This window comes from Podarcis gaigeae, assembly GCF_964106915.1.
Source record: "Podarcis gaigeae genome assembly, chromosome: 2".
Classification (NCBI taxonomy): domain Eukaryota; kingdom Metazoa; phylum Chordata; class Lepidosauria; order Squamata; family Lacertidae; genus Podarcis; species Podarcis gaigeae.
The window spans coordinates 63,727,258-63,752,581 of NC_139679.1; the positions used below are offsets into that span (position 1 = coordinate 63,727,258).

At 42.8% G+C, this 25,324-nt stretch overlaps 1 protein-coding gene across 5 annotated transcripts in view; it reads right to left on the bottom strand.

The window, feature by feature from the left end:
* The window catches only part of CAMK2A (calcium/calmodulin dependent protein kinase II alpha), a gene marked incomplete at its 3' end in the record, with an annotated part of 112,016 nt that overhangs the window by 38,127 nt on the left and 48,565 nt on the right, over window positions 1-25,324 (bottom strand). For all 5 annotated transcript variants that reach the window (XR_014561650.1, XR_014561651.1, XM_083728696.1 and 2 more), the window contains exons 3-7: window positions 25,229-25,288; window positions 9,163-9,217; window positions 7,574-7,639; window positions 5,758-5,830; window positions 2,586-2,688 (exon numbers count right to left, since the gene is read on the bottom strand). Coding sequence is in view for 3 of the 5 variants with exons in the window: in XM_083728696.1 (XP_083584822.1) it covers window positions 2,586-2,688; window positions 5,758-5,830; window positions 7,574-7,639; window positions 9,163-9,217; window positions 25,229-25,288 (357 nt within the window). The remainder of the gene's footprint in view (window positions 1-2,585; window positions 2,689-5,757; window positions 5,831-7,573; window positions 7,640-9,162; window positions 9,218-25,228; window positions 25,289-25,324) is intronic.

Below are 25,324 nucleotides of genomic sequence, written 5' to 3' on the forward strand. Positions count from 1 at the left end.
AAAAACGTTCCTCTTTAACCAGGCATTTGGTTGATCCGATTTACATCCTAGGCTCTTTTAAAATGTGTTTTCTTTTGGGGGGGGGGGATATTGGGTTGCTGTTTTCATTTTCATTAGGTTTTCATTTTCATTCATTTTGTGGTTTTATATCTTGATTTTATTCTGTGAATTGCCCTGAGACCCCTGGGTATAGGGTGGTATATAAATTCAATAAATAATAATTATAATAATAATCTTTAGAAAATAGTCCAAAGGGGAGAAGCCCCCAAACCAGCTCCATAAGAACTCAATGGCCAGCTTCACAGATATCTCTTTCACCTCCACAATGCCTTTCACTATGTTGGATCTAGCCCTTCCTCTCCAGAGGGGGCAGAGACACTCCCTCCATCACCTAGCTCCTGGAGGTACCAAGGCAGGTGTGAACAGATGGGAGAGATCCTGCCTTCAAGGCGAAATGTTAGGTTGCTTGCTAAGGAGCTGAACCACTCAATGGACTAAGTTAAGCCTGCCCCATATAAAAATGTGTATAGCAGAAGCCATACTAAAAGGTTGATGAATGTTTGTGAGGATTAAAAAATAATAATAATCGTAAACTGATGTAGAAAAGTGGAGCATTGAATTTAACACTGTAAAATGAGAAATCAAAATGGACATGTTTGTTTTTCCCGAGTGTCTATGCAGTCCTAGTTTGCCCCTCAGAAAATAGGCTGCTACCCCATCTAGGACAGCATTTTCTGAGCTAACAGAAGGATCTCTTCTAGCCTTGTTGCTGAGATCCTTTTGGGACTTTCTGCATGCAAAGGTTTGTGCTGTGCTACTGAGTTATGCCCCCTCCCCTAACAAATTGCATCCGCCAAAATGTATTTGTGGTTTGAGAAATTATAAATGGATTCCCTTAACAGCCTGTCTACAGCTCAAAGATACAATAGCAATGTAAGTTTATGATGACCTTAGTAAGTTACATTTATAGCTGCAAGTTATCGTGAGTTCATTAAACCACATCTAGTACCCAAGTAGACTTTTTAGAAAATGCAATTAAATGGCTAAACAAATTGAAGATATGCCACTAACTCAGTAAAAGAAACCTCAGGGGAGAAGAACTAATATAGTTTAGCTAAACATATTGGCCATCGTAACTCAGTTAAGTCAGGGGACTCTATGTAGTCAAAATCAGGGTGGGTGGCATTTTTAGAACTGAAGACTATATTGGAGCAACTGGATCTAAAAATGCTTTGTATATTTCAGCTACACATAATCCTCACACCTTTTACACAAAAGGCAACAAACCATAAATGGTTGGTGTGTTCCGTTTCTTTCAGTAATGTATTTACTTAGCCTCTTACAAAGCATGACAGATTGCCGTTTGGGGGGTTTGCTTTCTCAGCCTTTAGTTTCCAAAAGCTTATTTATGGAACTAAGGTGGCTAGAACGTTTCTCAGTATTTTTTTTACCAAGCCTGCCTGTCAGTCATATAGGAGTTCCAAAGGGACCAGATATATGGAAACATGGGTCTTTTGTTTACCGCTGAATCAAAACAAACGTCAGTCCATGGAAAACACAATTGGTGTTTGTTCTTCCCCACACCTTGACCTCACACACATGGCAAGGAATTCCTTAACCCAAGCCAGAAAAAAGCTGGGACTTTGAATGCCACATCACCATACTTCTCAGACCCTTCCTTCTCCTAGCCGAGGTTCTTAAATTCTTAGTTATGATTGGCCAAGATTATAATCAAATGCATCAACCACATCAAATGTGCTCCCACGCCTAATTAGTAATAAAATTGTACTGTAATTGATATGCCTGGATTCTTCAGTTGAAATTAATGAAGGCTTCCTGGTCCGAGAGTACTTCATGATTGCACCCACACTCAGGCACAGATAGGCTGGTGCCTGTTGCTTTCTAGCAAAACATTTTGCTCCTTTCTGGGAGGCAGGTGTTCCGGGAAGATGGAGTGTGTAGTGGATCCCACAGGAGTCCCCCTCAGACATTTGTAACACTGCTGCAGGTTATCATGTTCCTATCTAATATGTATTTACACTGCATTAATGATGGTGCATTATCTCATTTAGAAGTGCAGCAATCCTGTTCCATATTTTGATTATCAAACTGAAGCTTACTGAGCTGAGATATGAAAGAGCCTCATTCACTTCCATGCAGCCCCTTCACTCCAAAGCAGAATGACCCATAGAAGAAAAATAACACAGACCATACTTAAGGCAAGTGTGGCTAACTTGTGGTCCTACAGATGTTGCTGTACTACAACTCCTAGCACTCCTAGCATCTGTGACCCCCCCACCTCTCTATGTAGTGACAGTTCTAAAATATTCAAAAAAAATTGGTTTGGTTGGTGGTTATTTGGGAGTTTTTCCCTGAGGTACTAACCACTGTCATACACCTACTCTGCAGCAGAATAATCCACATGTTCATGGTTTCTAAAGCTTATACAACAGATATGTACAATGTACTGGGCTTAAGGTCCAAAGATCCTTAAAATATTCACAGCAATTGAGTCCCTTGTTACATGAGTGTAACTAGATCCACAGAAGTGTTACACCCATGACACCCAACTTTCCCCCACTCACCAAACCAAGCCTGCTGCTCCCCTTCCACTTCAATGGCAAGGCCAAAGTCAGCCAGTTTTACAGCAGCTCCCTTCAGTTTGGATGCCAGCAGGAGGTTCTCCGGCTATGGGAGGAATCGGTTAGAGGATAAACATACAGAAGCACAACTCTGAAGTACCTGTCAAATCTGCTTAGCCCTCTTCTAATTTCTGAGTCTTTAAAAAACACCACCTGCACATTTTCAATTATAACCATGCTGGTCAGAAAGCATGTCTATGGTGCAGCCCTCCTCTCTCTGCCCCATGCTCAGCATTGCGGATACTTATGTACCCCACTCCCCTCACCATGGGAAGGTGTGGGATACACAGCACGGGTGGCGCTGTGACCTAAACCACTGAGCCTCTTGGGCTTGCCGATCAGAAGGTCAGCAGTTCAAATCCCTGTGACAGGGTGAGCTCCCATTGCTTGGTCCCAGCTCCTGCGAACCTAGCAGTTCGAAAGAACATCAAAATGCAAGGAGATAAATAGGTACCGCTCCGATGGGAAGGTAAACGGTGTTTCCATGTGCTGCTCTGGTTCGCCAGAAGCAGTTTAGTCATGCTGGCCACATGACCCGGAAGCTGTACATCGGCTCCCTCGGCCAGTAAAGCGAGATGAGCACCGCAATCCCAGAATTGTGGTCCCTTTACCTTTATGTACGCTGTTCACCTCACCATGGGAAGGCATGGTATACAACATTTTTTATTTCCCTCGAGACTGCTTCCTGAACTTCCACTTGTACATTCAAACACTAAACATCAAGCCCAGGGTGCTTCAGTGTGAATGAAAACAAAACTGGAATGCTCAGAGCTCTCCAAACCAACTGAATGGGTGACCGAGTGGCAACTGCAGTGCCTAGTGAGTATAAAGTGATGCAACATGGGGCAAAAAAATCTCCCTAGAAGCCTATCATCACCAATGGCTACTAGTTATGCTTGCTATATATGCTGCTTCCAGGATCAGAAACAATAGTATCTGTCTGAACTCTAATTGGTGGGGAACAACCAGAGGAGGGTCCTGTGTCCTATTTATGGGCTAAGCACTGTGGGAAACAGGATGTTGAGCTATGGATGCCTTTGGTCTAACCCAGCAAGGATCTTCTTATGTACCAGCTTCTGTTCTCTCCTGGCCACTTAGCGGGAGCCCGGTCACATGGCTGCGTGGGCCATTTTTCTTGGTAATGAGTGTGAGCAGGGAGTTTAGCAGCACTTCAGTAGGTGGGAGAAATATAGAGGGTGACGTGTATTCTGGAGGAGGGAGAAGAAGGAGCGAAATAACAGAAATGAAGCGTGTGTTTCTTAAAGCAACAGGCAAAGGAATGGCTTATGGTGGTGATTGCAGGTGGGGACAAGAATTTGGAAACAGGACATTCAGGAAGGGCTGTCTCTAAGGGCAACTGCCCCAGGTACTGCATGTTGGATGCCCTGTACTTGATAGTGGCAGTCACAGTCAGCATGCTTGCTGCCTGGCCAGCCCAGCTACCTTCCACCCAGCTGGGAAGGTTCTCCACCTCCTCCCTTCCTAGAGCAAGGGAGGGAGGGAGGTGGAGGAGGAGGTGGCAGAGGCAAAAGGGAGATGAAGGCAATGGGGAGAGCCGAAAAGTGTCATTTTTCCTGGGCCCCGCATTCCCCTAGAATGGTCTAACGTTCACATGTCACAAATCGGTTTTTAAAAACTTACTGGATTTTCCCTGGAAAGGATTAAACTGTGGGTGGGATTTGATGCCAACAACATGGCATACATGCTGTGAAAATTTTGCATGCATGGTGAGCTCCCATCCCATAATAAGCCAGCCCACAGATAGAACAACTCCCTAATTAGTGAAGAGGTAGCTCATATGGCTGGCTGTTTTGGCAGACAACAGTGTACTAACAGGGCTGTCAGCTGCACCTCAGGACCTAAGATTGCCAACAGCACTGACTGAAGAAACATAGATCAGGTTTTCTTCTCTGCTCGGCTGCCCGACTCCCAGATCACATTCAGCAACCATGTTATTAGTGCATCCACTATAGAGAATTATGGTCAAGTTGCATGCTTACAATTGCAGTCGCCAGCAAGGAAGCAGCTGGCTGGCTCAGTAATCCCAAGTCAAACAGCAAAAAAACGCCCCTTGGTTTCTTATTGAGTCCCAGGTACAAGCTACTTGCAGTTTGTTTGGGTTTTTTCCAGTGAGACACAAAACAGGGTGTGAATCCTCTGACTGCTGCTTATGTCCAAATGAGAAAACATCTTATTTGGAGTAGGAGGTGGAATACTAGGATGGTGATATGCCTCAGCTAGCATCTTTTGGTCAGATTCTGACTATGCCACGTGGTACTCATTTGGCTTATGAGCTAATGCAGAAATGTGGGAAACTGAATTTAAGATTGAGAAAATGAGAAACGGAGAAAACAAAAACCGACAGATCTTTCCAACCCTACCTTTGGTTTGAAGTATTCTTGGATACACTTACATTTTACAGCTGGGTTAATTAGGAAGGCAGATTTAAAACAGGAGGTGGCCACCTGTATCATTTCAGGCTGAGGGGAGGGCTCACATGATTGAATGTTCCTTCATAGTACAGTGGTACCTTGGGTTAAGTACTTAATTCGTTCCGGAGGTCTGTTCTTAACCTGAAACTGTTCTTAACGTGAAGCACCACTTTAGCTAATGGGACCTCCCGCTGCTGCCACGCTGCCGGAGCACTATTTCTGTTCTCATCCTGAAGCAAAGTTCTTATCCTGAAGCACTATTTCTGGGTTAGCAGAGTCTGTAACTTGAAGCGTATGTAACCTGAAGCGTATGTAACCTAAGGTACCACTGCACAAAAAAAGTCCCTCCTTGCAGAAAGCTAGGTATCAGCATGAAGGATTTTAATCAAGCTTTCTCCCTGATATGCTAATTTTCTATGGACAGGAATTTGTTTTCGGAGGAGGAGCATTCAATCCAATGCAATTAGAAGGTCGTACAGCTCCGAAAGTTTACTACTGTACGTCTGTGAAAACTAGGACCTATGAAATCTACAGACTTCAACCACTTAACAATTCTATTTCTATCAAAGCTCTGCTATCATCTACTTTCTATCAAAGTAAATCATCCAGGGTATGTATGTTGGGTGTAGGAGTTGGCTGCAGAAGGAATACACTTTTAGTCTTACAGTTTATAAATATTTTACCTTTAAATCCCGATGCACTACACCCATCTGGTGGCAATGTAAGACAGCTTCCAGGATCTGTTGAATGCAGTGACTAGAGAGAGGAAACACAGTCACATTACCTTGGAAGGGGTCAGGAGATGGCTTTAGGCCAGGTTTCCCAGCAGAGTCCTGTCTGCACTGCTATCTTTTTGCCATTTCCTATTTTCCCTATTTTCCTTTCCTGCTAGCAGCCATGAAGAACGGCTCGGTGCCTTTCTCTGTGGAGCCAGGCTTACCAACAGGACGGGAAATGAAATAACCATTGTAATCTGATTGCCATTGAAACTCTTATTACAGGAGGGCATTATTGGAGGCATTTGGGTTCTTCCGTGAGAGGAAGAAAGAGCAAAGCTGGTTGCTTTATGAGCATGCAGTGTTGCAGAAGCTAATGAGCAAAAACCACTGGATCGGTTTCTCACAGAAATTATGGCAGTAGATGGGGTGGCAAGTTCATGATCACTTTTCTCATGTTGGTAGGTCTCACTACGACAGCTTGATGAGACACACACATCATGTTGCAGGCATGTGGAAAACAGAGAATGAAGGCCCAGGTGCCAGAACAGCTGTCTGCAAAATGAAATGGCTCTGTTTACGTTTTTGACAGATGCTAATAAAGCAATCGTTTATAATGTTCTGGGCATACAGGAAACCTAATAAAAGCTGTTTGCTAAGAAGCACACCAAGCTGATATGCCAGGTGATTGTAAGCATGTGTGTGTTGTTAAAGCTGCAAGTCTATGCTTACTTACTCAGAAGTAAGTTCAGTTGAAGTTGGTGTGACCTATTTTCAAGTAAGCATCTTTGCACGGCAATCATCATCTTACTAGTTTAATTCATTGTCCCACAAAGCCAAAGAATCAACCTCCACCCCAGCCCAAGAGTCACTATACAAATTAAAAACTGGCAAACTTTCAATTAAGGGCATTTCAGGGCAACCTGCTTGTTGAGCATGCATCCTGATTTATTTGCAGAGCAATCACACAATGCTGGTTATTTGATGAGCATTTGCCCTGATAATTTGTGCAGAGGTTAGATGGCATTGCATCAAAGCAAGTGCCATTTTACACTTTCCACTGTATTTCCCAAGCACTGGGAAAGGACCAGGGAAAGACAGAGGCTGTCGGTGCTGAGAAGGGAGCAGATTTGTCTGAGATCAGGGTGAAAAGGGAAGACGGAAGTGGGCACTGCAGTTGCAGTGTCTGTTTTTGTAGCTGCTCCCACCGCAGCTGCCTATATCAAGAAGGAAGGAGCAGGGCCAAAAAGGGCTGGTTAAGGAGGTTTCATGGGCCAGATGCAGTCCGTGAGCCATCAGTTCCCAGTCCCTCACCTAGAGTCACACTGTATCACAGATTGTGCCTATATTGTGTATGAGCAGCTGCAATGGCTCCACTCCCACCCCAAAACAAGGCACACACCAGTACTTTTTCATTTACCCTGATCATTGCTGACCCATGATGTCTGTCATCATGAATCTTACTTTTATTTGGACTACTGGCTGTCTTTGGATTTTAATTTTATTGTGTCTATTTTGCATATATGCACACACACACACAGAGAGAGAGAGAGAGAGAGAGAGAGAGAGAGAGAGAATATGCACTGTATTTTGTGTTGTTCTTGGACACTGCCTGCTTACATGACAAGAAGCATAGTGTAGCAATACAAAAAGACTGAAGGCAAAACTAATCAGTGACAGAGATAGAGATAAGCAGCAGGTTCTCAGCCTTGTTGCCTGTCAGCCTCAGAGATGAAGTGTTGTACAGTTTTTCCTAGGCACTTATTCTTTCCCCCATACCCACCTGGCATCTGCTTCACTATAGTATTCTCTAGCAACGATGTCCTCAAACAGTTCTCCACCTGTCACCCTGTGAAGAAATTAAAGAGGAATCAGTCCCAGCTCCAGACCTCCTCCTGCTGCAAGGGATGGAGGAGAAAGTCAAGGCAGTTCACGTTTAAAGGGGGGAGTGTGCTAAACCCACACTTTCCCAAGTAACACACAAAACAAAGAACCATCTTTTGAAATGCACACTTTTCTGAATTTTGCAATGAAGTTCTGCAGCCCAGTAATGTATACATTATTTTTTTAAACCATATACTAGGGTAAAGCACCCATAAGAATGCCTGTATTAGTGGCAATGAGATACAAAATGTATTTTATTAATGAAAACAGCTCTGACACACACTTTGTATGCAGAAAGTTGGAGGAATAACTTTCTGATGGTAAGAGCTGTGGAAAAATGGTGGATTCTCCTTCCTTGGGGATTTTTATGCAGAGATGGGACGGACATCGGCCATGGATGCTTTAGTTGAGATTTCTGCATTGCAGAGGGTTGGATTAGGATGACCCTCAGGGTCCCTTGCAGTTCTATACAGTTCTATAATTCTATTATTCTACCATAGCTAGCAGTGCTATTCATCCTATCAGATTTTTTTGCCTCATTCTGCAAACTGTAGGACTGTAATTCTGGAGGAAATGATGAAATGGGCTATCACCATTTCCCCTTTGTTGTCTTAATATCTTGCCTCGTGTGGGCCATATGCTAAGCATGCAGAACAGCAATCCCCTCTCAAGTGACCTTGCCAACCTCACTACTTCCTCGCTAGCCTTCTTAGAATTTCTCGTGGAGCATTCCTACTTGCTGGATAGGAAGGATAAATTAAGAGCAGCCTGAGAAGGAACAGGTTTGAACGGGAGATGTATCAGCGCCGTCTTGGATGCCAGACCCCTCTGTCTCAGAGGAGTAACAAAGAAAAACTGCAGCGCCAGGCAGGATCTCTTAAAGGATTTGGAGAACAGTGCAAGAGCAGCTGGTCCTCCGGAGACTTCACATTCAATATGCTAATTGTTGCTCTAAGAAGCTTGAAGGGCTGATCTGCATAAAGAGCAGTGCTAATTCTCTTAAAGCTGGATGCTGCAAAATGCTTTGCGAAATCCAAGCCACTTAGCTGCTCTGCTTTCTAAAAAGGTTGGACACAAGCTACCCAACACTGATATTCAACTGTGATAGGGCACCAACTTAACCTGGAGACAGCTTTTAAGGAAGTTGAAGGTTGTTTGGCAGAGCCATTGTAGTCTGTGATGCACTACATACCAATTTATTTGTCTCTTGTCAAATGGGTTTTGCAGGGTTTTGACTCATTCCAAAGTATCTGTTTGCCTCGTGGTGGTAGAGAGACAGAAAATGTGTGCATGAGGCATGTGGAAAAATGGCTCCATCACACCACGTTCACTTTTCAGTAGGTGGGTGGAGAAACTCTATGATCTAAGTTCACTTTGGACCGAGTAGCTCTCAAACTGTGTGTGTGTCTGAGAGGTAATGCTCCCGTAATGATTCACAGAGTACTTAACATGCATATGAAGATTTATTCATGTTCCGCCATTACTTACAGGTCAAATATCAGGTAGTGGTGTGCCTCCTCTGATATGCTGTCATGAAGCCTCACTGCAGAGACAAAAATGGAACAGGTTACCAGCCAGAATAAACATATTATATTCAGAGGTAAATCTACTGGTCTTTCACCTTGGTCCATTGAGCTGAAATACTTCCCTAGTGCAATGCAGGCTGCAAGTGTATGAAGTGGAACCACACTTCACCTCACCTATATTCATGTATGTACCCAAGGCGAGATCCATGTGGTTCCCAGAGGGCCACCGATCGACGCACTTACCAGACCCAGGCCCACTTAGCTCTATCAAAGTAGTGGCGTCATATACCTTCAGAACATGTCCTGGGAACCTTCCCCATCTTGCCATATATTCAATGCTTCAAAATGTTGAAAAGGAGGTAAACCTTCTGCAACATACATGCATCCAGGGAGTATTTTCTGATCACTGAAGTCGACTTTATTGACCTTGGCAAACACTGCCGTTTTTCTGCTGAAGGTCTTTATGACTGCAGACCATCAAGTAACAGAAACAATGGTTTCAATATAACACAGAAGAGGGAGAAAAGAAACAGTGGATTTCAATGGAAAGAAGGCAGACTATGGGCTAATTCATGGTGCCCAGGTGTGGGTTGAATGGATTTGCTTTTCAGCTGAGGATGTGCTAAAGTGCTCGTTTGTTTGTTTATAATGTGCCTGAATTACTTGTCAGCCTTACACAGTGGAGCCAAGTACATTTGTTTCTCCATTCAGCTCACTGATGGCTAACTGGATAGTTGGACACGTGAGGAAATGATCGGGCAGCTTTGCTGCAGTTTGAATCCACCATTCCCCATATCTCATCCATGTTCAGGGAAACAACAGATCCTTATTGTGGGATTGGTGCATCTCATGCATACAAGGTTGGTTGGGTTTTTTTACTGCATTCATATGAAATCATTGTCATCAAAATGCCAGCCTGTATTGTTTTCTCCCTTTAATTCAGATTTACCCTTTCCATGTAAATTAGATGCATTTTTTAAGAAAAAATCTTGCCAATGCCTTATGTGTATGATATTTCAACAAGAGCTTTGTGATCTTACCACCACCACCCCACAAAAAAACCACATCATTTACCTCTAGCTGCTAGATCGTGCAGACTCACAACAGGGAATGGATGACAGCATCTCACTCTGACTATAAACTTCCCTGAGGCTTTGGGCCAGCCATTGTTAGAATGAGTCAGGCCTAGCTTGGGAATTCCAAGTTTATATTCTTTTGAGAACTGGGCTGCAATTGTATGCAGCCTAAAACACTAACATCTGACAGATTTCCATTTTAGGGTGAAAGCTGAAATTCTTCAAAGGGAAAAAAACAAATCATACGGTTGACCAAGGTGGCTCTTCCCACTATTCAGGGTTGTACAGTTAGAACCCAGCAGCTAATAACAGCCAGTAGATGCCACAGCCCAGGTGACAGCAACTTCTCTATATCTCCCTTCACCCTGCACTCAATGCCTAATATCTTCTCTATATCCCCATATCCCAGAGATTGCTGCCATTTGCTTGGCTTGATAAACACAGCTTCAAAGGCAATCTTGCTAAGACAGTACTCTGGCAGGCAGGGCAGGGTTTCTCTAGCAGCTTGGCTTGGTGATGGCATTCCCTCTGACCTTTTCCCTCCTTATTGGTGCCAGATATCAAATTATCCTGGCATCCTCCAAGGATAGCTTCCATAGCTGAGCGAACACTCCTCCTCCATCATCCACAACTCAGGCAAAAGACCAGGAATGGAATGAGAAACATGCTGGAACAGCCTTGATGTTCTCTGTGTGAGACTTCACACATACAACTTCCAGGGAATCCATTCTATATTTTTCACAATGTGGGGGCTGTGCTTAAATTTAACAATTATATTTTTTTCTGAAGGCTTAAAAGGAATATTGCTGCACCTTTAAGGGTTGCCTATAAGAGACAATTTCACCAGGTTTGCTTTTTCTCATCAGGGAAAATACTGTGATGAAAAAAAATAGTCCTTAGAAGAAAAATTGACAAGAATTATTACAGTTGATTTCCACAGATGTAAACTTGACAGAAATGGTTATTATCCTCTGCAGTACAGAGTTTGCACTACTGCAGCCTGGTTTAGCTGCTGAAAATGTGATTAGTCAATCGTTTGGGATGTCACAATGCCATTTAGATAAATGCACATTATCAAAATATCCCTTGACCCATGCATATTTAAATATTACTATTTAATCTAATCTCAGTATGTTCTAGAATGACGAGATATTTCTGAAAAGTGTGTGTGTGTAAATGCATATTCCCAATGGTGGGCAAAAAAATAGAGGGAGAAACGAAAGAGGGGGGAAATGGGTTTATATGTATTTATGAAAAATCTAAGCAGAGCAATTTCAGCTACTGAAATTTTAATCACAACTTCTGCATAACCTTTGGAAAATATCCAGTTATCTGATTCCTGCTATCACCAAAAAATAATTTTGTGCTAAGATACATTTCCAAATGTAAGAACAATCTAACAATCAGCTGCAAGAAGCCTGGGAAGACACCCAAAGAATCCTTAACAAGAAGAATATGAGTTGTTTCATATAATAACAGAAATGGTTATTATGAACAGTCAGAGGAAGGGATCCACATAATTCAGAGGCATGCATGTCATTCTTGATTTTGAAGGAGGTAACCTCTCTACTTCCCATATTTCTTTAAACATTTAATATTACCCACTAGAACATAATTCCAAAAAAAGGCCAGGATAAAGAGGATGCTGATGTTGCCTAATGAAAAAATGTTTTTAAAAAATAAAAATTAAAAAGTCATCTTCTCACCGCAAAATTATTCCATTTACAATATAGGGGATTGTTTTAAGGAACACTGAAATAATACATGTGAAGTGCCAGTCTAAAGTGATCTATAATACAAGTGGGGCAAGTGCCACAGGAGCCAACTCTTAGTGACCAAGGTCCTTTTGCCCCTCCCATAAAATATTTGAGGGGGCCAGGGGCTCCAAAGTTGATGGGAAGTGCCATTTAAATGGTGTGCATGTGCCACGTATTGTGAGTGATTATGTGAGGCAGGGCTTTCTGGGACCCCCAATACTTTATTCAAGCTGGCACCCTAGGTGAGTGCCATTGCACTCAACTCCTGCATGCGGGCTTCCTATAGGTATCTGGTGAAAGCAGGATGCTGGACTAGTCGGGCCACTGGCCTGATCCAGCATGGCTCTTATTTTGTCCTTATGTCTTGTGTTCTTAATAGATTACATGATGAGGAACAATGACATATGAGCGGAATGCGGGACAAAGAAGAAACAAAGTGCCAGTACCTGAAAGACAGGTAGGTAGGGCAGAGATGAGAGAAGAATAAAAATCTGCCCTCTTGTTGCTCTGGCAAGGAGTCTTTCTTGTAAAACACATGCTTCCCCCTTGCAACACTTCATCTTTGTCCCCTTGCAAGTTTGACATGAAATTTATTTTTCAAAGTTATCATAAATACATCACAACCTTTATTAAAATTTTGCCATCTAATTTTGATTTGCACTGAACTTGCTGTGTGATTTATTAGGGCATTTTCATTCAAAATTATCACATCATTATTTCAGAGAATGATGGGTTTTACTATGCTTGAATGAATCTTTCTTTCTTTCTTTCCACCTCTGTGTATTTGAAGATTTGAGGCATGGCCATTACTCCTATCTATTTGTTTTATTTTTCATCTTTGGCTTCTGCATTTTGCTGCTAACTTTCAGAGATATGTGCTTACCCAATTTCCCTCATTTGTGCTAAGAGTTATTACTTCCTCTTTTTTGTTGGTATTTTAATAGAAATGTTAATAAATTTATGTAATCATAATGTTTCCCCACCACACCAATCATTTGTTGTTGCTGTTTTCTAAACAAAACAAAAAACAAAACAAGCAAACCTATATGAGGCCAAACAATGAGAACCATGCCTCATGTCCCTTCTGTCTACTTTGGTCTTCAGTCATAGTTTTCCTCTATATACCTCCACCGAAAGGTAAGTCTTGATCAGTACAGCTGAGCTAATGGGTTTAGAATTGTCCTGCTAACACCAGTATACACTTAATTCTGGGGCACAGTGAGGCAGTTGCTTCTGGCTGAATGGCAGGGAACAGTGAAGAGGTACAGAAAAACAGGTAAGAAGACATCAGGAATCACAAGACAGAGAAACCAGTAGGAGAACACTTCAATCTCCCAGGATATTCTATACAAGATCTCAAAGTAGCTGTCATATTACAAAAGAATTTCAGAAACAGACTGGAAAGAGAAGTTGCTGAATTACAACTTATTACCAAACTTAAAACCATGGATAGACCTGGTCTGAACAGAGACATTGGATTCTTATCTCATTATACATGATAAAGCTATTTTTAGCCATCTCACCCCTTGCTTTTTCCTGTAAGACCAATTGCAGTTGTTAACAGTCGTCAACAGGTTAACCACACCTATCTGCCAATCACCCATTCCCACCACCCTTCTGAGTAATACCCCTCCCCACTATATATAAGGGTCTGGTGACTTCTGTTTCAGTGTATCTGAAGAAGTGTGCATGCACACGAAAGCTCATACCAATAACAAACTTAGTTGGTCTCTAAAGTGCTACTGGAAGGATTTTTTTTATTTTGTTTTGACTACGGCAGACCAAAACGGCTACCTTCTAGATAAGAAGAAGGGCCCTGTTGGACCTGCCTAAAGGCCTACCCAGTCCAAAATTCTGTTCTCATGCTGTGGTAAACCACTGAAAGCAGAACAACACTCCCCAAACAGTACTTAGAGGCATACTGCCTCTGGCAGTGGTCATAGAACATAGGCATTGTTGACTAGTGGCTATTGGTAGCTTTACCCACCATGTATTTGTCTAATCCTCTTTTTAAAGCCTCCCAAATTGGTGGTCATCACTACCTCTTGTGGGAGCAAATTCCATAGTTTATGCTCTGTGCATGTCAGGTGCCCCTTAGGTGGCCTGCTGCTTTCAGTTGCGGTAGACCATGCTGTGCCAGTCCAGTTGACTTCTGTATGTGGAAGGGGGTGGCATCATCTTGTGCTGTGCCTCACACGGCAAAATGTATTGAACTGGCCCTAGTTACTTCCTTACTTTTGGCTCAAGGGCTGTGGAATTATATCCGTGAAATGAAGTATGCTCTGCGAGTGCTTGGCCTGGGATAAGGGTCCTTTCGGGTCCCAAGCAAAGAGGCTGAGCTGTTCCTTCATGCTAACAGCAATGTACCCTACAAACAGCTGCTTACTCACCAGGCAATGTCAAAGTCCTTCCTCCTCCTCCATCTCAATTTGCCACAAGAATTAGAAAGGAAACAGTGGGGGGGGGGCGGGTTTGACAGAGAGAGAGAAGGGCACCAGAAGCTGTCTCTACATAGATTCAGTTTGTTATGCTCTCTTGAAGGACCAAATAGTCCCATAATTGGATTTCACACCTCAATAAATTAATGCCAGCTATTCCATTGAAGTGATGTTGGTTAAATCAGATTGGTTAATTGAACACTAAAGGAAGAGAAGGATCCCCCCCCCCTAAAAATGACCAAGTTGGGTGTTCTAAGCACATCAGGGTGAGCTGAGACAGCATACACATATCTGTACACAAGACACGGTAAAGGTAAAGGTACACCTGACCATTAGGTCCAGTCGCAGACAACTCTGGGGTTGCACACTCATCTTGCTCTATAGGCCAAGGGAACCAACATTTGTCTGCAGACAGCTTCTGGGTCATGTGGCCAGCATGGCTAAACTGCTTCTGGCGAACCAGAGCAGCAAACAGAAACGCCGTTTACCTTCCCGCTGGAGCGGTACCTATTTATCTACTTGCACTTTGAACTGCTAGGTGGGCAGGAGCTGGGACCGAACAACAGGAGCTCACCTCGTGACACAGAGATGCCTGCTATTATACATGTATAGTTTTTCAGGTAAGGACGTTGCAGAAGAACTATCATGGCTTTGATTAATTGACTAGTCAGTTGCTGGTTTTAAGAGTGTGCTGTGCAGGAGGGTTTAGGGACAAAATTTACCTGGGCAGGCCCTATTCACACGTGCAGCAATTATGTGCTTGTAAATGAGGACTACATGGGCAGAGCCACCACCATTAATTATCCCCACCCACTTTACAACCTTAAGTGGCATCCTTTGTAGAAACCAGACTTTGTTCCACCAGGTGGCTTTGACTCCTGACCTCTCTCTCTAATTCTAGGCTATCTATTCCACCCATTCAGCCCTGCAGAACTACTTCCCCTAAATTTCTCTGTCTCTTGATAATGCCTTACCTGCTCACTCTGATGATAATCTCTCTCCTGATTGTACTTATTAAAATTCAGCCCTCCATCCAAAGACATGAATGTTCCTATATATGTGTCCATGGAAAAGGAGCAAGCAACTCTCACACTGTTACTTAATCGCCACCTAAGATCTCCTTTGGTTTACCTGGCCAAGTCTACCATCTTAGTCTTTCTCTTAATTGTATCCTCTCTAATCTCTTTGTCTGATTTCTCTCTCCAGTATTTGATCTGGGCTAGGAGAAAAGTGATAGCTGGGATAGAGCACAGCTGGGATAAAGTGAGGGAGGGTTGGATCATTTAATTAAAATGTCTCCTAAGGCAGCTTACAAAAACAATGAACCAGTTGAGCACCATAAAACATCAGGCAATGGCACAGTGTCCTCCAATAGATCTTAGAAGGCCAAGCCAAAGGCCAGCTTATAAGGTACCAGTGGCTTGTGGTGAAATTTTTCATAGAGGCACCAGCTTGTGAGGACAATGGGGGGCAGTGTTGCAAGCATGAGCATTGCGCCTCCCTCCCTAAGCCAGGCAAAAGGTTTCCAGGCTTTGGGAAGGAGAACCCAGGTCTCTGACATGATACTGGGGCCCTCCTGCTTCCTTCCCAAAGCCAGGTGGGTTTTGGGAAGGTGTTGGGAGGGCTCTTGGACCCATCAGAGCATCACACCTCCTTCCCTGAGCTGGACAGAAGCTTCCCAGGCTTTGGGAGGGAGGGGAACATTTGGGGCACTAGCCTAGTCCCCCGGTCCACTGATTGCATGCCACTGAGTCCAACCATGGTTGTTCTGAGGGGGTTCCCATCAACAGAATGGACCTGCCTGCCTTTTGCTTTGCTCTTTGCTCTTTGTTCCTTGTTTTGTTTTCTCATCCTGCCTGTAAATAAAATGTTTCTCAAGGAACAACCTTTGTATTCTTTGCCTTGTCTGAACCCTAAAAGAACCTCTGCTCTTGGCAGAACATTCACATGCAGAAGGTTCCATGTTTGATCCCTGAAATCTCCAGGTTGGACTGTATGCATAGGAAGCTGCCTTGTACGGAGTCAGACCATTGGTCTACCTAGCTATCACACAGGCAGTGGCTTTCCTGTGTTTCAGGCAGAAGACCTTCCCAGCCCTCCCTGGAAATGCTGTATTCCAGAACAGGCAGCTGAATGATTGCATGGGCCATGGAGGCTTTGTTTCAGAAAAGGCAGACTTATGGGGATTTAATACTGCATAGCCTCTGTTAAGAGATTATTCAGACTCGTCCACCATCAGGCCCTGGGATCATGAGACTCCTTGAAGAGCTGTTCCAGTCAATAAAGAGTCGTTCTGGGGAAGAAAAACAAGGACTCTCTGCTTCTTGCTCTGCTCAGCCAGAACCTCCCACTCATTCCATCAGGAAGGGTCCAAATTGCTCGCCTGCTTTCAGCTCTCCATCTTTCTAGAAGTCACAACATAAATGCAGTTGCATAAAAGGCATGCCTCTTTTATGAATAGCGAGCAACTGAATTATTCAATGAGCATGAAAAGGTTTGAATAGATGGATTGGAAAAGGCACACCAGACCTTCACTGTTATAATTAGAGGCAGAGCAGAATAGAACGACTCCTTAACATGCAACACCACCGAAGCATAAAGGAGACCACTTTAGAGCGATGCCTTTTGACTCTAGAACTGACCACTAGGATTAAAGTAGAGCTGCTTTAAAGTGGGGGGGATGCTAGGGGACCCATTCATCAATGACTACAGTAGATATTCAACCATAAATCCAAAACTAAGCTTAACTATGGGTGCAGGTGATGCTATACAAAATGCCTCTCTGAGCATTCAGAATCCAGCATCTGAACCAAGACTACATTTTTTTCTCTCTCCCCTCAGCAACACTGTAAGGAAGATTAGCTAATTATGTGTTGAGTGAAGGAATTCAGCTGCAGGGAAGGAATAAGCCACCACGGTAAAGCTAGTTACAGAGCTGGATGCAACAGGCTAGGACAGGCTTCCTCAACCTTGGCCCTCCAGATGTTTTTTTGGCCTACAACTCTCATGATCCCTAGCTAGCAAGACCAGTGGTCAGGGATGATGGGAATTGTAGTTTCAAAACATCTGGAGGGCCGAGGTTGAGGAAGCCTGGGCTAGGACCTAGTCCTCCCTTCCACCCAAGACTGCTGCTTACCAACTTACAGCCTTGGGCAAGGAAGCTCTCCAGCATTCGTGTAGCAGGGAATTGTGAGAACACATAGGCTACTGGGGTAAGCTTTGCAGGACGCAAGGGATGTTGGGCCACAGTTAGGAGCCTATTTTGACCCCCTACTGCACTGACCAGGATGCATGAACATTACACAAGCATAAGACAGCAAACTGATTGATAACATTAATCTATTTTGCTATTATCATTTTACGTTTACTTATTTATGTAGTTTGAGAGGGACAAATCCCTTCATAGAGTACCCCTCTTTTTATTATGTTTCAGACAGGGTGGAGTCAAAGTGATTGCCTTCCTCACAATTTTAAATAAAGTGAAGATTCAACACAGAGGACGTGTCTCGTAAACTAGGGTCAACCCAGCCCCAGAAGCCAGGGGTTCAGCCCTTTGCACATGGCTCTGTGCCACCACAGATATCACTCTGCTCCACCTGGCAGCATCAATTCTCCTCTTTAATTCCAGCCTGCAGCATTTTGGTTCATTTTAGATCATCAGTAGATAATTACCCTGTTTGTGCTGCTTTCATTGGGAACTGTACTCCTGAGTTTCCAGGCAGCAGCGAACAGTGGGGGTGTGAGGGGAGGAGAGGAGAGAATGGCTTTCTGGGTATAAATAGCTACCAGATTGGTCTTGTTCAGTTATCTTGCTCTGTTAACACAATCCTGTCTGTTCCCACAGAGTAGCACTGCCACTCTATGCAGCTCACATCTGTGTCTCCAGGGAGAAGGGCAAAAAAGGAGCAGGGGGCAGAGTTGCCAGATGATCAGAGGGAACCGTGGCACGGCCTGTTCTTGTGCCTTTAACAGCAGCTTTGAAAATCAGCAAGTGAAGTTTTTCAATATGGAGATGAAATGTAGGTTGCAGCCCTTATTTCCAAGGTGTGTGTGTGTGTGTGTGTGTGTGTGTGTGTGTATGTTAATTTCTGAAAATCAAGCTCTGTTCAAAAGCAGTGTTACAGCAGCTCAGCTCGTTGAAAAGCTGGCAACCCTAATAGGGTATCAGATGGCCCAGCGAAAAGATTAGAGTTAATGATGTATACCATACATTTAAAGCACACACACACATACACACCAAGAATCCTAAGAACTGTAGTTTACCCATTACAGAGCTACATTTCCCAGCACCCTTAACAACTATAATTCCCAGGTGTGTGGGTGGGTGTGCTTTAATAGTGTTCTAAATGTATATGCAGCCTGTGACATTTGCATAAAAACAGGAAATGCAGAAGAAATAGCTTTCTTCCAGCCTTGCAGAACAAGCAGCATCCCTCTTCTAACATAAAATATTAAAGGTATAGGGGACGACACAGGAGTCCTGTCACTCTCCTTTGCATCTGAGCACCCTAACAAAAGGGAAAGCTAATGCTGCGTGCAACAAAACAGACACAAAAATGAAAAACTGTGGTATTCAAAGCAGGCCCACTGAAATTAATGGGTCCATCTTTGCCACGTGCATTAACTTCTATGGGTCTACTCTGAGTAAAAATGAAGAATGACCTACAAAAGGGCAATTTGGTATCTAATGATATTGAACACTCACTCCAATTAATCTTGGTTTTCATTTGTAAAAGGGTGTGCAGGTGCGTGTGAAGGTTTTATGGCTGCAGAGAAAATGCACACAATAAGAGCTATGTAAAGCAACTGAATGAGTCTGCAGAGTGTCACTCTCAATTGTCTTCAGAGGCATAAACTGCCTGTTCCTCTTCAGTGTGGGATTAACTCAAATGCCAGAGATGTGAATTCAGATGTCAGCAATGTTAACTATTCCATCCCTTTGAGAAAATAGGAAAGCCATGGCTGCAGCACTCCACAATTTATTGCAAGCTGTATGCAGCGATTCTCACAGATGGAGTACATTTTGGAGTTGAAGAAAAGAAGGGACAGTACCAACAATTTTTCTCCAGCCCAGTCATCTCCTACCTTAGGGTAGTTCTGTAGGGCTGGGGGGGGTTTTGATTCAGTTTGCATTTAAAGGGAAAGCTACTTAATTCACACCTTCTAAAACAATGCGAGAGCTGAAACACAGTCATTCTCTGAAATTTGCACTTCTCCAAATGTTGCAGTGTAGTTCTCCAATCAATGTTTACCCAACAATATGCATGCTATTGAGGAGGGGAAACATGCATTAAAATTAATAAAATGCCTCGTATTAGGGGAAAACACTTGCATAAAAATGTTTTTTGTTAAGAGAAATTATTCTAATGGGGATTTTTTATTATAAAAATCACAAATTGCAGAAATGTAGAGAACTGAATGTGAGATTAGAAAAATTAAAATCTGGGAGAACTGAAATTGACAGATCTTGGTTTATCCTTGGTTCCTATATCACAGATGTTGCAGCTGATGGTGTATACAGCACATTGGAGTGCAACTGGCATCATATCCTGGATGTATGGATATGATTCTTCTGTGTGTATTGCTTCATGACACCCATGTAAACCACACACAAAGACATTGGGTAGTTTGGGAGACAGAGCCAAGGTGATCAAAGACAAACAGCATCAGATGCTGAAACCAATGCATTCGGGTGGGTGGGGGAACCTATGGCCCTCTAGATATTGTTGGACTTACAATAGCACCAGCCACCATGGCCAACAGGCAGGGATGATGGGAGTTGTAGTCCAGCAACATGTAAAGGGCTACAAATCCCCTACCCTTGCATTAGGGTGACTCATTCCACCAATGTTTGGGGAACACCTTAGGATTGCTTGTGATTTACACACACACACACACACACACATTTTAATTGTGTGATTAAAATCTATTTCGTGAATAGGGTTTCTGTTTTTCTTCCTATCTCTACACCTCTGTTTTAACAGCCTTCCATTCAGAAATGTATACATTTCTGTATACTGAGTTGCTGGGCAAATGAACAGCAGTATTGCTGGTAAAATAGGAGATGGCCTTAAAAAACAAACCACCTGGTAGCACAATGTGTATTGAACAAACCAAAATAGCCTGGCAGAGATCTGAACTTGGTGCCAGATGGAGCCACGGCATTATTGTCAATGCTGTTTATTTTTAACTAATTTTATTGTATTGCTGAGATTTTTTAATGGTTGTTTTTAATTGCTGCTAGCTAGCCTGAGGCTTTTTATAAGCATGTGGTGACATATGCACTGAAGAAATAGACAAATTACATTTCTTTTCCATTAGAATGAGTTTTTCCACACTGGTGTCTACATTCAATTTAAACAGCATTGGTCTTGTTAGTGGGTAACATTATGCTAATAATAATAATAATAATAATAATAATAATAATAATAATATCTTCAAAAAGAAAAGAAAATTAGGAGTAAAAGAGAAAAGAATCATTTCCTTTGTCGTCCCAGCACCTGATTCTTACCCCACATGCATCCCAAACTCCATTGTCTTCTTCTTATGTGGATTTTTATTTTTTAGCTCTAGAGAAGCAACCCTTCAGTTGGGGCAAGGAAAAGAAAAGGAGGGGAAAAGAGGAAAGGCCTCTGTTGTCATAGTAACAGCTTGGTCCAGCTCAGTCTGTGGTTCTGCCTGATGTAAAAGAGACCTGACGCTGCTGTGTAGGCATTTGCCCAAGACAGATTGAACCTGACAGGCTCTTTATGATCTGAAACATTTATAAAGCAGGGGCCATGTGTGTGAGCATGTGTGTGTGTGTGTAGAGAGAGAAGGAAGGGTGAGATGGAAATCAGAGCAGTGGCAACAGACTACTGTTACAGACAGAAAGAGGGCAAGAGGACCAGCCAAGGATGTTCAGCACATTCCACCAAAACATATTCTGCACTCAAGCTTCTGGATAAAGGATGGATCCTGCAAACAACTGTGGTGCATAAACCAAGTATTGTGCTTTGAGGCTGTGTTAAGATTCTGTGTTTTTTATCAGCTTATATGTAGATCTGGCAGTTTCAACTATTATTGTAAGCAACCCAGAGGACTTTTTTGTTCTTGGGTGGCCTCAAGTTGTAAGAAGTCATTTTGTCAGTGAATAAAAGTGATCTGAAAAGTAAAGATGGAAAGCCTTGATGCACACAGCACATGGGGTTGCCAACTTTTTAAAACTAGCCCTAGTTCTATGCCCTTGATCTGTAGACATTAGCAAGTGCTTCCTTGCCATGAAAACTTCAAAAGCTTGTTGCTTATCAAGCAACTGTTAAAGGCACAAGAGGAGCCACTCGCACAAATCAAAATGATCGAGTGGGAAATATGGGGCAAGGTGATCCTGAAAATAAACTGGAGGGGATGGCTCATTTTAGTTATACATACTAATGCACAGATTATGGGAAACAAGCAAGGAGAATTTGAGCTCCTAATAAAGGACAGTATTACTGAAACACGGTGGGAGCTGAACCTGAAGCATTTCCTACTATAAAAAAAGTAAGTAACCCGAAAAGCTTCCCCTATTATGTCAGGCACCTGGAGGAGAAAGCATTTTTAAAAGCGGGTGATTTTAGTAGCAACTGGAAGTGAATATGCACGCCTCCATTTGTGGACTACAACCAACATTCTTTTTTGTTCTCATTGGATGTTAGGAGGTGGTCCAGGGTTGAAGAATCAGACTACTATGCAGTCCAAGCAGTATGTCTCGGGAGACAGTCTCACTGGGAATTATTCACAAGCAGTTGCACATAGAATAAACTGCAGCTTTGCTTCTCAAATTCAGCAGCCATTGAAAAATATTTAAAGGTGAGACTTACAGCTTGTGCCCCACTTGCTTTCATCCCCAGCTCCTAACTGACTGGGAGCAAGCCATGCTTTCAAGGGCAGACCAACATCACCATCCTCATCATTAGGTGAAAGAGCCAGGTAAATCAGCACGATAAAGAGGTCCCATTCCTTCACCCCAAATCTTCATTGTGCTAACATCCATCTTAGAAGTTAATTCTGGTCTATGTGTGCAATATCATCCTAAAGAACCAAAGCTTTATGCTAAGTGTGTTTAGCTTTTATGCAGCGTACAAAAGCCCGGCAGGTTCTCTGCAGCTGATACTGCTGCTTTGACTAATAGCCATCATGTAATGGAAATGTCTGTTAGCCAGGCCCGAATGCTCCCATTAGGTAGGTAGCTAATGTCAAGTCATGAACAACTCCAGATCTAGGAGCACAGGAACATGACAGAGCAAATCAGCATCATGGCTTCGGCTTTTGAGGCTAATTTTCCCACCCTCTCTTCTAGCCTGCTTCTTTCATATGACACATATTCATCCAATTACTTCTCAGTGCTATGGATCAATGCGTCGAGAATAACTACTACTACCCACCTTCATCACTATTCTGTTCTGTGAGTGAGATTGGTTGGTTAAAGGAGAAGCTAGCTCCTACATGTTAGGAATCTGAACTTAATGCTTCTGAGAATTGTCTGTTTATTTATTAACATATATGAAATTTATTATAAAAACACAACTTTAAAAAAAATCATGCATAGAAGAAAATAAAACTCAACCAACACAGAAATAGTCATAGAAAACAAAACTGAAATCAATATTAGCCCCATTTAGGTACTATTCCAAACTGTACAGATTATTTTAAAAAAAAATCCCTTTCAGTAGCACCATAGAGACCAACTAAGTTTGTTATTGGTATGAGCTTCCGTGTGCATGTCTGTGTGTATCTGAAGAAGTGTGCGTGCACACGAAAGCTCATACCAATAACAAACTTAGTTGGTCTCTATGGTGCTACTGAAAGGATTTAGTTTGTTTGTTTGTTTCGACTATGGCAGACCAACACGGCTACCTACCTGTGCAGATTATTATTACTTTGTACCTTTTTACCCTCTTTTTTTGCCCAGCTATTTGATTTGATCCAATGCTAATTAAAGTCATTGGTTGGTTTTTCTTGCTTTTAGCAGCATTATAATTATATGAAGTCTTCTGAGGGCAGAGGGTTGCTTAATAAATATGCAGTTTTTATTAATTAATGGCAAAGGGACCAGATTCTTTTAAAGATACAGGAAGGTATTCAGCTACAGTATTTCATGAGCATAAGGATTTCTGCTTGCACAACAGAATTTCTTCCCTTCTCCTCTCCCCATGCATTTGCCTCCCCAGATCTGCTCCAGAGGGTTTGAACATATTTAGGGGAAGCAGAGGGAAAGAACATTTAGTTGCACACGCAGGAATCCTTGCCCTGGTGGAACAATCCCCTTAGCGCTACACTGAATACAACCCACACCTTCTGAGATTCTATATTTATTCAGAGCTTAAACCAGAATATCTTGTCATTAAGAAATACAATCTCCCCCACCTCCAGGTAGTGCTTTATTACTATTGGGTCTCCTATGTAGAACATGGCTGTATACATGGGATGCGCAGCTATTGAATACAGTATCTTTGGCATTGTTCATAACAAGCAACATTAATCCCACAAGTCCAACATACGTCTGTTTCTTTTCCCCTCCTAATTTTCAATATGACACATTTTTTTTCTATGTCCCCTGTGTCTGTGGACTTCTTTGGTGTACTACTGCAGTGCTTTAGCAATTGTCAAGTTATGGGAAGGGGAGAAGAGTTTAAAATCTGTATTCTTATTATTCTTTTTCTTCTTCTTTTAATGGTTTTGTTGATTTCCTTTCCCCATTGATGTCTTTGGCAACTCACATCATCCGCAACTATCCGCTAAACTGGCTGAGGATAATGAGAGTTGTAGTCCAACAACTTACGGGGACCCAAGGTTAAAGAACACGGCATAACATGAAGTACTTGCTGCCAACGTCATACTTAGGTCACCACAAGCATAACACTAAGTGGGAAAATCTGGATTGTATCCAATACTGATCCTGCTCAGAGCAGACCCCTTGAAGTTAATATAAATGACAAACTTAGGTTTGTTAATTTCAGTGGTCTACTCTAATTAGAACTTAGTTGGTTACACCCCTCTGCATAGGAGCCAGCTCTTAGGGGCCATGGGGGCTTCGGCCCAGCAATAAAATATTTGAGGGGACTGGGCCCCCCCAAAGGCGATGGTCATTGCCATTCAAATGGTGTGCATGCACTGCATTACGTGATTGATTATGTAGGGCAGGGCATACCTGGGCCACTGCAATATTTTATTCAAGTTGGCACCCCCACCCCTCTGAACTGATGTTTGAAAGAAAGTCCCATAAACAGGAAAACAATTCATACAGGCAGGGCTAGCATCCGTGGGCCTACAGGCAGGTATCCTTGGGCACCTTCATAGGGCCCACTGCTGATGCCTACCACATCCCCAAGACCAAAAATATTGGCCACTGCAAACCGGATCCAGTCACTCTTTTAGTTTCCTGCAATACCCTGACCTGCCATTGATCTGGGGTTTTGTGGGACAACAAAAGGCGTTCTAGACCCAGCTGCACTGAGCTGGTACTAGAGACAGGCATGTCTGTTTACAGAGGAAGGGCCCACCAAATGACACTTTGCTCAGGGACCCCTCAAGCCTAGAGTGAGGCCTAGTCATCATCTTTCAGGACTGTACTACATCAGATTGAAAAGGGGGGTTCACATGATGGAATGCTGCTCCATACCAAAAAGTAAAATACAGGTGACCCTCAACTTTCATGGAACAAACACTGGAGTTGACACATTCCCATCAGATGAATGGACTCATTATCCCAAAGAGAAGTGAGAATTCTTCCCTACCTATATTAGGATGCTTCAGGAGACGGCAGATCCGAGCCTCTCGTTCCAGCTTCTGATGATCTGTAGGGAAAGATGGCAACAAATCAGTGTGTCTGA